At 35.2% G+C, this 12,999-nt stretch overlaps 1 protein-coding gene across 5 annotated transcripts in view; it reads left to right on the forward strand.

Moving 5' to 3' along the window:
- Positions 1-1,442: 1,442 nt before the first annotated feature.
- Nova1 (NOVA alternative splicing regulator 1) overlaps positions 1,443-12,999 on the forward strand; it is a 134,967-nt gene continuing 123,410 nt past the window's right edge. For 2 of the 5 annotated variants that reach the window (XM_078050273.1, XM_078050274.1), the window contains exons 1-3: positions 2,044-2,173; positions 2,719-2,866; positions 3,880-4,023. In XM_078050273.1, coding sequence (XP_077906399.1) covers positions 2,842-2,866; positions 3,880-4,023 — 169 coding nt within the window. In that variant the 5' untranslated portion in view covers positions 2,044-2,173; positions 2,719-2,841. Of the gene's footprint in view, positions 2,174-2,718; positions 2,867-3,879; positions 4,024-12,999 lie in introns of all 5 variants that reach the window. The other 3 variants (XM_078050272.1, XM_078050275.1, XM_078050271.1) reach the window with 3 other exon arrangements.

A 12,999-nucleotide genomic window follows, 5' to 3' on the forward strand; every position in this document is an offset into this window, starting at 1 on the left:
TACTAATAATAAATGATATACTGTATTGTAATGGATAGAGTATGTAAAGTGGATTGCTTGCCACATGGTAAGAATTTAATAAATGGGAACGCGATAAGGAATTTGCCCAAGATACAGTATGAGAATAGTTTGCAAGGACCTGAAACCAGGATTTCAGCCTCTGAAGGCCAGGTTTTCCCACTGCTTTTCCCTGCTTCCTATCACACTGAGTTAATTAAAACTACTAACTTGATGAATGACCTTGAACAAAATGCTTCAGGAGTCAGTTTACTCATCTGTAAAATGAAGGACTTGATTTAGATAATTTCCAAGGACCTCTAAGAGTTTATTCCAGCTACTTTAGATTCCCCCTCCCCGGGTGTTTTAGGGTTGAGGTACAGGTTCGTGATAGATCCAAGATCTGTGAAATCCAAGACTGTGCACATCGTCATGAATTTTATTCCTACATTCATATTTCGTTCAATATTTAGTTTTGTGTGCACACTCAGCTGTTGCCTGTATTAAGCCTGCCTAACAGAGCTTTGTGGAGACCCACATCTAGCTTTATTTATTTATATCCTGGCTTGTTACCGAAAGGATTTAAGGCGGCGAGTGACACTATAAGTCCCCTGACGGTGTCACATACTGCGATTTAAGAAATCCTCTATGATAAATCTCCCGGTTGAAAGTCGCCTATCAGATGTTAACTAATGTCTTTTACCTAACTCTTAGAAATAAAAACTAACACACCTAGCTAGAAGTCCTGGAAGAATACAGTTCGGATTCTAACCCCAGACCGGACGCTGTCCCACCAGTTGTAAACGGTCACTCAAATGCCCTTCTCAGACAAGCCAAAATTGTCGCCACTCCAGTCCCAGCTGGACCAAGGTCCCATCCCACGCCTTCGCTCCCCTCACCACCCAAGTGTCCTGATTGGGAAGGGGCCTGAAGAACCTTTCCCACATTTCCGTTTTATTGGCTGGCGCGGCTGTCAGTAACTTCTCCTTCCCGCCTTCCAGCCTAGCGCGTTTCGTGGACCCCTTGGTTTCTGCGACAAGCCGCTTACGTTTGCCTGAGCCGTGTTGCCGGGGACCGGCGACCTTTCACCTCTTGATTCCCACCGGAGCGCCCCGGCCCGGGTCCTCGCCCCCGCCGCGCGCCCCCGAGCGCGCAAACGCACGCGCACACACTTCTCCCCCTGCCCCCCCCCCCCGCGGCGTCCCCCTCCACCCTGCGCCGCCCCGCGGGCTGAAGCTCCGGCGCTGGGAGGCGGCGGCGGCGGCGGCGGCTGCGCTGCTGCTGAGAGGCAGGGACCGGAGCGCGAAGTGTGTGGGAGTCTACGAACTCAAGCCCTCTCTACCCTCCCCTCGCAGCCAGCCCCCTCCCTCCCGCCAGCTCCCCCCCCCCCCCGCCCCACAAGCGGGAGAAATAATGAGCGAGACCGGGCGGCAGCGGCAGCAGCGCCGAGCAGCCCAGGCAACGGCAGAACCGCTCCGGCAGCGGCGGCGGCGGCAGCACCAGCAGCGGGAGCGAGCGCAGCGCTAGCGCGGCGCGGGGACCGCCGCGTTCCTTCCCGGCTCCTGCCCTCCTCCGCCGCTCGCTCCTCTCCTCTTCCACCTCCTTCCCCTCCTCCTGCTCATTCACTCTTTCCCTCACTCTCCCCTCCTCCTCGGCTTCTCCCCGCGCCCCGCCAGCCCTCGCGCTCTCCCACTCCCTCTGCCCGTCCTCCCCGCTCCCCTCCTCCCGCTCATTCACTCGCCCCTCTCCCTTCTCCACTCTCTCCCCCTCTCTCCTTTCTTCTCCTTCTTTCACCCTCCGTCTCTCACACCCCCTCCATTCCCCTGTCTCCTTTCTGACACTGCACTGCAGCTGCTCCTCAGCCCTGCCCCCTCCCCAGTGAGAACAAACCAGCAACATTGCTTTTTTTTCCTAAAGAGATTTCTATTGATCCGATTAAAAAAAACCCAAACCTTAAGAAACCCCAAGCGCAAAAAAGAAAAGAAAAAGCCAAAACAAAAGGGAGAACCTTCTCCCGTAGCAGCGGCAGGAACTGCAAACATGATGGCGGCAGCTCCCATCCAGCAGAACGGGACCCACACTGGGGTTCCCATAGACCTGGACCCGCCGGACTCCCGGAAAAGGCCGCTGGAAGCCCCCCCTGAAGCCGGCAGCACCAAGAGGACCAATACGGGCGGTGGGTATCGCTTCCACCTCCCCGCCGGCCCCATCCCCCGCCGCCCGCCCTGCTTCCCTCCCTCCCGCCGTCCGCCCTCCCTCCCGCGGCCCGGACACCTCCAGCCGGAGCCCGGCGGCTCCCGCGCCCCCTCCCCTGCACCTGCCCCGAGCCTTGCCGTCCCCGACACATTTCCATTTCTCTGTTTATCATTCATCAAAATGGCGACCAGTTTTTCGGAATAGACCTATCTTTACATTTAATCGGTCTAGAAACTGACCATTTAAATACCCTAGACCTGGGCAAGAGGGTCCGTTAAGGAGGAGGAGGATGACCCCCGAGTGAGGTGATGGCCGCTGGAAGATGCGCGCTGCATTTAACAGTCTGATAAAATAAATAAATAAATGGCACTTGGGTAGCGGATTGCGAATGATTGGGGCACCGGAGAGTTTTTCCTCTGTCCATCCCTTGCTTTGGGCTACAAGTAGTATGCAAAATCTTGATGAGTGCATGCCCTTACCGCACTTATATTGTCGGTACAAATATCTCATTGATTTGTCTTCAAGGGTGTGCATACGAGGGGGGTGTCTGGTACGGTGACTTGTTAGTTAACATCCTGCGCTTCCTTGGAAGATGAGTTATAACGGGACCGGTATCGCTTCTTCATTTGCACTGGAGTCATCTTAACAATGCACCCAATGCATCGAAGCAGAGGTGAATTTATCTCCAGCATATACATTAGAAACGGATGGGGGTCTTGTGAGTGGCACACCGCAAAATTTGGAATATTCATTCACATTAAAAAGCTGGATTTACAGGGATATTTTGTATTTAAGATATGCTCAGGTTGGCGGAAATTAAAGTTTATGGAGTTGGTTTTATTTTCTAAAACATTGCATTTTTCTTTTTCTCCGTTCATCGATCCCCTCTCCGTTTTATGATTTTTGGAGAAGGAACAGTATCTCTTTGGTCACTTTCGAATGTATTTCATATAAATGACTCCTAAGCTTTTTAGTATTGGCAAAATTCTTCTTAAGGTCCTTTAATTAATGAGCTTACGAGATCATAGTAGACTAAGAAGTGCTAAAGAAATACATCAGGATTAGTTAGATTTGTCAGTCCACCACATCGAGTTGTTTCCTGGCACTTACTGAAGGCTTGGAATATATCCTACAGTTTGGGTGGATTATTTGGAAGGGGAATGATTGTTTTCCGTACTTTAAGTTGGATATAGGCAATGGCTAATTGTAGTTCTTATGTGTTTGCTAATGACAAACAAATTTAGCTCATTGCTGTTTACAATTCTGTTTTTTTCTTCTTCTTCAATATGTTAAGTGAAGGTTTGTCATCTTATGAATCTTTGAAGTTTTGTTAAAGGGTCAGTCCCTTTCATTTTGCTATAGTAACCACAGATAGAATTGGAAGACTTCCATGTTTGGAATAACAACTGGAATTTAGTCATCAGTTCCTACAGTGCTGCAAAATATTAGAACATGTTTAGATTTTAATTCGAAGTTTGAAAGTATAAATCCTACAAAATGGGAAACATTTTGTACATATTTTTTAGTGTAATTGGTTTATTTTTATTCTTTAAAAAATTTTAATACCCTTTTCCTACAGCTTTATGCCCAATATTTTAGTTGTTGTTTTTCTCTCCTGAGGGTGGAGTGGGGGTACAAAGTTTTTAAATATCATGTTAACCGAGTATATTTCTTTGCATTTTTCAGAAGACGGCCAGTATTTTCTAAAGGTTCTCATACCTAGTTATGCTGCTGGATCTATAATTGGGAAGGGAGGACAGACAATTGTTCAGTTGCAAAAAGAAACTGGAGCCACCATCAAGCTGTCTAAGTCCAAAGATTTTTACCCAGGTAGGTGCACTGGTGAAGAGATTGTTTGATCAATCTCCAAGGAAAGAAATAGAAGATCTACATGTGTTGTGTTGTCTTGAAAGAGTTTTTTAAACAATAGTAAAGACATATTGTTGTATATTGTGGAAGATTTTTCAGCATATTTACATTGTTGATTATGTCTTTTTCTATAGTTGATATACTGTTTATGTGATTTAGACTAATTACAAGATTATTCTTTTGGATATTTCTCAATGCTTCTTATTAGGGGGAAAAAAAAACCCTCAAAAATGAAAAGATAGAAACCTGGACAGCTGGCATCAGGAAATAGGGTTCTTCTGAAGTTTCAGACATCATTGTAATGACAATTAGTCTAGAGCAAATTCAGAAGAGAGGGGGTAGGGTGCCTTCTTAAAGAATGGACCATTTACTTCTGAATCCATTATGTACCTCTTTCTGCTTCATTGCTTTGTTTGTTGGCCTTGGATGAAGTAAAGAGGACAAGTGCTGCCTCTTCAGATTTTTAAAATATTTGGTTTTGATGTAAATGGTATAAGGAAATTTACTATATTATTATGCAAGAAGTAAAATAATGCTTTAAAATTTGTGTTTCTTAAAAGACATTTGATTAAAATATGTTAATAGCATGGTACACTAACCTACTAGAGTATGGCAAGTTTCTTAGGTGGTAATTTTGTGTTTGCCTTTTACTTTTGGGTTTTTTTTTTTTCTTCTTAGTGTTATGCAGTTCTATATATACATCTTTTTCTCCTCTATTTCTTTAAACAATTTTATTACTCAGTATATGTTTTTTTAAGTTTGATGGAGAAATCTCCATAGTACAATACATACACTAGATAAAACATTACTAGCTGATTTGCTTTTACTTAGATCTAGCTTTCTGCCTTTTGGGAATTTATTTTACTTTATGGTTATAAAAATATTAAGTCAATGCTGAGGGGACTGATGCCGCTTATTTTTTTCCTGTTGGAAAAGAAAAGCTGATTTGCTTTTAGTGATCTAATTCCATAAGAGTTCTTTAATACAGCAAAGACATCTGGCATGAATATAAGCAGAACATTTGGAGGACTTCTTTTTCATAGCCAATCGTTTGGTGGTAGAAATGGACCATTATACCGGAGAAGAAGATTATTCAATGGTTGAAACTTTCACTTAGTTATATAAATTAAGTGTGGTATTTTTGGTAAACATTAAATTCATTAAGCTAAAGAGTAATCTGTTAAATATGCTGTCTTTCTAAAGTTTGTTTCCTATGAGTATAGTTTTGCAGTTGGCTTTCCATGTCTCTGAAACTTTCCTTATGCATTAGGAAAGTTTGCTAACATATTCACACTCATGTTTAAAAGGTATATTATGGTAGAAAAAAATCAATGTGGAATTGTGAAAACCCTTACTACAAATAAAAGCACTCAAAAGAGCTTGATTGCAGAATTAATAACGTGATAGTTCTAGGAAAAGAGCTGCAATGCTAAATTAAATTCACTGTCAATAGATGAAAATGAAAAAGCTTTTTTGCATTATACATGAGGTGGTATCAGATGTGCAGAGATGTTACAGAAAATTAGTGTTTATCAAAGATATTCCAAATAGTAAATTAAATGCCTTTCATTTGAATATAGTTTATTTTCAGTGGGTTGGAAAGGGTGCAATGAGAATTAGATCTTTTGTTTTTAGTCCACTTAGTTTTGCATTTTTTTCTTATTACATAGAAATTGCTTATTTTATTTATAGTTCTGAGGCATGTTATTTTTGTAAAGCAAGAGAATGTCCCTTGGAAAACAAAATGGAAATCTGGAATGCGATGAATAAAATTTTGTGAGTGTAGTGACGTAACCTGATCAAATGAGAGTTGAAATGTCAGATAAAAGAAGGCTTATTTTTTGCTTGTAACAGGTGGAAACCGATCACACCCTATGGAATCAATTTCAAGAATAAAATAAAGTCTTTAGTTTATAAGAAGCTTTAAGAATTCCGAGGATGTAGTATTAAAATGATTTCAGTTTATTACCTGTTTGGATAGATATATCTTTCTTCTTCAGATAGACTTTAATTTTAATATTATTTCTGTTCACACTTGACCACAGCCTGTGCAATTATCTAAGGTCTTAGTATTCTGCAATATAATAGCATCTGAGCTTCTTTCAACTTGTGTTACTCAGATATACATATGGTATTCTTACTTTGCACATCTCAGATAAGCTAAATTATAAAGCTATGATTATTATAACCCAGATATAAGGAATTTCCTGTAGGATTATGCAAAAATTTGGAATTCCATTTTTGTGACTTTCAGATGTGTATGTGTATGTGTGTATATACATATATATATTTATGACTCATTCTATTAGAATGAATATGCTGATGTTTATTTTGTGAAATACTTTACTGTTTCTCCTTTGGTAACATAGTATTTTTGGGAAAAAGCATATTTAAATTGTATAATTTAATGGTTTTGCTCAAAGTACCTAAATTTTGAAACCAAACATAATTGTGTTAGTTAAAATACTAATGTGGTTTTGAAAACTTTCTCCAGGATGTATAGCACAGAATACAATAACACTTTGGGGATATTTAATAAATTTTAATTCAAATGATAGGTATAGTTTAAAAATTGTAGCCAATATAATCTCAAATTTGTTTTCCTTTTTTTCTTTTTTTAACCCTCTTAGGCTATGTCTTTAAAATCTTGAAAGCAACCCTGTGTTTTTGAGTCACATTTTTTAAAGTTTGGTTGAAATGAAGGAAACATTCTGTCCATTACTTGATATGATTTTAGAATTTGTACAGGTGTGTAGTGTATTGTATGCTTCAGTGTGTCACACATTAAATAAAAGTAATTGAGAAACTTGTATGATGAAGATTCATAAAGTGCATTTTTTCAGTTACTATACACAGAAAAAAATGATCTGCAAGTAGATTTATTTTGCTTTTTGCTGTGCTGTGTAATTCATTTATCTATTTTTAAAAATCTAATCTTACAGAATACCAATTTATTACTGGTAGTTTAGAAATGTATCTTCTTTTTCTTATTTGATTGGAGAAACTTAACTTGATTTATTTGTATATTCGTTCATAACATGTTGTATAAAGTTGCTTTGTAGTAAAAAGCAGCTTTCTCAATTGGGGAATATATTACTGTATGCATTTTCAGAATGGCGATGGTTTTTTCTCTTTATTCTTTTGCTTGGCGTCAAACATGTATTTAGTTTTCTTTAATAAATAGATTTTATTTGTAAAAATTATTTAATGGATGGTCAAGTAGGTAATCGGAAAAACTTAATGAATATGTTATTAGTTGGGAATAATAAAGGATGTATAAAATAAACATTTTTATGTCTGCCTTAGATATTAAAACGTCATAGTGTACCTATTTTTGTTCTGTAAGAAGACATTGGAGATATTCATCGTATCAAACAAGAATCCTTCACTATAATAGTAGAATCTGTATGTATTTAAGACTTTTTTCACATTTGCATTCATAAAACTGGATTATATTTAACATAACTTATTTCCTTTTATAGTCTTAGGTTAAAATTTGAAATTGTTACTCCCAGATTCATTTTATCTTGGTTTTATCACTTTATCACCCAAGTCCAATTTGGGTGGTGCTCCCCCCAGTTTTTAAAATCATAAATCATTTATCTATTACATTTTTTAAAATTATGAAAAAGCAGAATGTAAGGGAAATTTTCTTTCAGTTAAGGAAATGGCCCACACTATTTTTATTTTGACATGGGGGAAATTCAGCGGTCAATTTAACCTTTAGGATTGACATTTCATAAAAAATGCTTATTTCCTGAAAATCAGAGAGCATAAAATTGGAAACTTATCACTTTTGTTTACATTGTTGAAGGAAAAGTATTATAATATTGGTAATACAATTTTAATACTTTTCTTACAGCTTCTAAAAGTTGGAGTCCATACTTTTTTCTCTTTTCTTAGAAGCAGATCATGTTAAACCTTTATTGGTACATATTTTAAGACAAATTTAATACTTAAATCAAATTGTAATAAGTAGAGAAAATTAAATATTTTTATTTTTAGCCTTGTTGTGTGGGATTTAATAGGGTAATTATCATTATCCTGAACTATACCTTTGATTCTAGTATGATCAGATTTGCTGTCAAAAAGTGTTTTTTCTTAAATCTTAAAGTTGTAATGTTTTTATTTGACATAGTGTCTGTTCTTACGTGTTACTTTACATTTTGCCTACATCCTTAGTTGAAGGAGAAACATAATCTTTTACCTAAGGTATTAGTATCACTTGAAATTTTGTTGTATTTTAATTAATTTCTAATACTCTATACTTTATACAGTAAGGTTTCTTAACATATATAGAAGCATTACTGGCATAGCACAATCTATTCACATTGCAGTTTCTGAAGGATGTAATTTTTATATTTATCTCATGAATGCAAAATGCATGTGATTTTTAGAAAGACGAATTAGCATAAAAATCTTAACTATTCATTTTATCCAATTCTTATTTATTTCATTCTGACATTATATCTTATGTCATTGATTTAGCAAGTTATTGAAGATAATTAATCGATAGTGTTGATGTTTTCATGAAATATATAGCACAATGGCACTTAGAAATTTGCTATTCAAATCCTGGGTTTCGGAAAAATAACCCATTAAAAATTTGTGACATTGTAAGGAAGTAATGCAACAACATTGACTTGCAAATATTGCCCCAGAGAATTTTAGGAATTGTGAGCAGAGTTGTTGAAATAGTTCACCATTTACATTTTGAAGATACTACACCAAGAGGACAAACGATCTATGTCTTAGAAATGGTAATAGTATGTGGTATCACTAGGAACTTGACCAAAAAACAATTAATCAAAACACGTGTATATTTTATGGTTGTTTTATTTTGTTTTACTCTAGCCTAAGATTATTATTTTTAATAAAGTTTTATTTAATGAGACAAATTATATTTATTGAACACATTTTATGCCACCTGTTAACTAAAATTTGGCACCTAATAAACATTTTTTAAATCACAGAGTTTAGTTTTAATTGTTTCCAATTTATTAGAGCTGTTTTAAAGTACAACTCTTATGAGCAAGCACAGCTTTTTAAAATAAAACTGGGGGGACGGGTGGTGGGAGATTTGTGCTTGATTGCCATCTCATTTCCATCTTTGGATACTGCTCTAGCATAAAGTTAAACAACATCTGCAGAGATCTGACTGACAAACATCTCTCTGGGACTCATCATTGCAGCCTGTAGCAGGTGCATTCAGCTTTGCAGTCTTTTCCAAAAAGAGGTTAGTTTGTTCTAACATTTATCTGTAGACCTGTGGGAGCAAGTGACTAGAGAGAAGAGGTTGGTTGTCACTTGTCCAGTGCTGGAATACTACAGGTAATTGGAATGGACTGGTGAGAACTGCAGCAGTGTGTGTCTCACATTGCACTGCAGCTGCTATGGAGCTTAATTAACCTGACCCTCAGAGACTGAAGTGTCATGGTATAAAACTCAACATGCAAGAAGTGAAGTAATACTTTTCAATACTCTGATGCTTGGGTTGGTTAAGTTTCCTTTTTTTGTATCTTATTCTTTAAAGATACAGCATTAGCTTTTTCCAATTTTTAATATGGGAATATTTGCAACTAAAATAATTTTCCATGATAGAATGTACATAAGAAAAAGATGGGAGCATTAGAAATACAAGCAAAAGAACAATAATCATAAGTGAAAAACATTTAAATTTCCCTATTCTTCAAATACACTTTTAAAACATAAATGAGTAGAAATCAGTGAAAATAATTTGTAGTTATTTTAAAAGTTATTATCTTATGTTAACATTTCCTTATTTAGTTTTATAGGCAATATAACCCATATAAAATTAATTAATATTTTTTTGGAATTTTGGGGGCTTTAGCAAGTAAACTTTAGAGTGTTCTGAAATGTTCCAATAAACAAGGCAGGTATAGCATGTTGAAGAAATTTTTAAGATGTTTGAATTTAATTAAGAATGCTTCTGAGGTTGTTATTTACCAAATTTTAATGCAAGTAAATAAAAGAGTCAAATAAAAACTCCTAGAAAATTAGTCTGTCATTTATTCCTGTTGTTTTTTAATTCTTTAATCTGTTTGAAACATTTACTTAAAGTATGCAATCATGATACCTGTAGAAGTTTTTTGTATGTTCTGATAGTATTCCCAATAAATATAGATGTCTCATCATAGTCCTGTTTATTAACTGGCATTTGAATGGAAAACAATTCCTAATTTAAAAATCTCAAAATTAAATCTGGCAAGGTACTATACTATTTTAAAATCATTTAGAAGGCAAAAACATTTGGAGTTTCTATGAAGCAGTTTATTGTTTTGACCTTTTGTTAGCTTTACTAATTTGTATTTTTTGATATCTATTGAGTATTCCTTTTCAGATACACAAAAGTAATTAAATTTTGGAGCCTGCATAGTTTTTTTTCTAATTTTTTGGTAACCTATATATTTTTCCTGAAGTAATTTTTACCTATGTTGATAATAACAATTTGATTCTGAAGATGCTGGCTTATAAGAAAATAATACCTGTTTTAATTTGAATAGCAGTAGTTTGTACTTCATTGGTATTTATAATGATTAATACAAATAAGATTAAAATAATCTTTTGGAGAGGTCAAGAGAATCATTTTCACAATTTTGAATATGTATTATTTCATTTTTTAGTGAAGAAATTTTTCATTTTTTGACATCATAAAGTGTTGTTTTCTTGTCAATTCTTAATATGAAAGTAATACCTTGAAATTTCACATATGAATTTCGGTATGGTTTTAAAAGTTGACATGGGAAAAGAATAAACATTTTAAGACTACAAAGTTAAATAAAGAATTTTATGCATGTTGATAAACTCTCTGAGAGATTTTTAATGTTTGTGAAGTTTCAAACCATTTTCACACCACTATATGGATATCCTTTTCCATGACAAATCTTGATCATGAAAAAAGATAGTCTTCACTCTATCATTGATCTTTTGCTGCTTCCTGTAGGGCCTGTCATAGCATTGTTGACAGGACCAGATGAAATATGAAATCATTATCTTGAGGATTTTTAACAGCAAAATGATTCAGGTAAGGTTATTTGGTGGGAGGAAAAAAAGAGAAAAAATCCACTTTTAAATTAATTTTATTTAATATGTACTTAAAATTAATGTTGTTTTTATTCTTAGATTTGTGTTAAATTTTACTGATGTTTAGTTTACTGGTCATTTTCGATGAATTTTATTCTGAACTCAGTAATTTAAAAATTTTATAAAGTAATATTTTTATTTTCTTTATGAAACTAAGCATACTTTTTGAAGTTTTGAGCAACAACTTTTCTTTCCATTTTAAATATTTTTGAGAGTATACATTGGAGATCCCATAATTCTATTCACAGGATGAATTTTCACAGAATGAGTTCAGCAACTGTGATCTCAAGTCCTGCATTCTTCTAGAATGTAATAAATGCCAATTCCACTTTATTTGGTTTTCAGAAATCATTGTGATTTTAAGATTGTCTCTTCATTTAAATTGTTATTAATTTTTTTGCTCCAGGGTTAGACTGGGAATCACTACTTTTAGATTCAGTAATTTGGGGGGAAGGATGGAAAAGAAGGGATGGTACACTTATTTCAATAACGAATAGGAATGAGTAGAATACGTGTTTTTGTTTTCAACTTATTTTGTGTAGTTAAATATTTTAGCAGAACTGTAGTTTTAAAATTTTGATCATTTTCATTCTTGAAATACTTATTATTTAAGGGATTAGTTAGTGGAAGGAAATGAGCTCTTGGAGAGCTCATTCACATACTTAAGACTAAAATTATATGACTCTTGTTTTTATTTTTTATGCAACTACTTTATGTATCTTTACAAATTCATGAAAATACTTAAAAGAAAAAGGTTTTATTGCTTAGTGTGAAGTTTGTCTGGAAGCTTTTTTCTTGTTAAATGTTCTGTGTACTTATCACTTGCTTCACATAAGCCCAGGTATATGCAGCTATTTGGTCATTGTTAGGATCATTGCAGAGCATCTTCATTAAAGAAATATAGGCCACCTCTATTCTGAGAAGTTGTATTTTTGTCTTTAATTTTTTATATTAGATGGCATCTTTGTAGAAAATGACAACACCAAGGAATTACTAAGAAAATTTATGTTTAAAAGATCTGGGGTTTTGATAGAATTGTGGAACTATGTAGATATGGTCTCCTTAGAACCTTTATTTAACAGTTGAGAAAACCAAGACAACAGGAGTTTAAGTGATTTATGCAAGGCTTTTCTATGATCAATAATTATCCTGTAACTTCTAAGTGTTTTCTGAATTGGAGGTACAATTGTAGTTGGAATTTCATTCTCTTTTTGCTCTACTCTTCCCCCACCTCCTTTTTATATATGATTCTGAGAAAATAAGTTTGTTGTTCTTCTCTCCCTCTCCTTCACCAATATTAAAATGAATGTATCCTTGTTTTTAGACCAAGCTTAAATCCTAGTAGTAATTTAAAATTATTATTACGAAGGACCAAAGATAGAGTACTTTTGGTTTTTTCTACATATTAAATCAAAGAAAACAAAGAAAATAAGAAGGATATAATTGATTATATTGCTTGGAATGTATGGCCTGGTCATTTTCTATTTACTTATGATTATTCTATTGAACATGGAGATGTTTTGGGGGTGATTTGATTTCTGTAGCTAAAAAAAAATAGTGGAGATTTTCTAAGTCAAATTTTTCTTTCAAGGATTATTTCAAGAATATATGTATTTTTTGTTTTTATTACTTTTATAAAAATTTCCCTATGTGTTGCATATTTGGCTAGGTATTCATAAGAGTTGGTTTATAAAGGACAAAATACTATAATAAAAGAGGATACAACAAATTTTTAGGCAACAGAAGTAAAAATATGATTATATTATATAATAATTAGTAATTTAAAAGCAATTCTGTTTTCTCTTTTGTTCATCCTATTAAATTGGTCCACTT

This window comes from Ictidomys tridecemlineatus, chromosome 5 (assembly GCF_052094955.1).
Source record: "Ictidomys tridecemlineatus isolate mIctTri1 chromosome 5, mIctTri1.hap1, whole genome shotgun sequence".
Taxonomy (NCBI): domain Eukaryota; kingdom Metazoa; phylum Chordata; class Mammalia; order Rodentia; family Sciuridae; genus Ictidomys; species Ictidomys tridecemlineatus.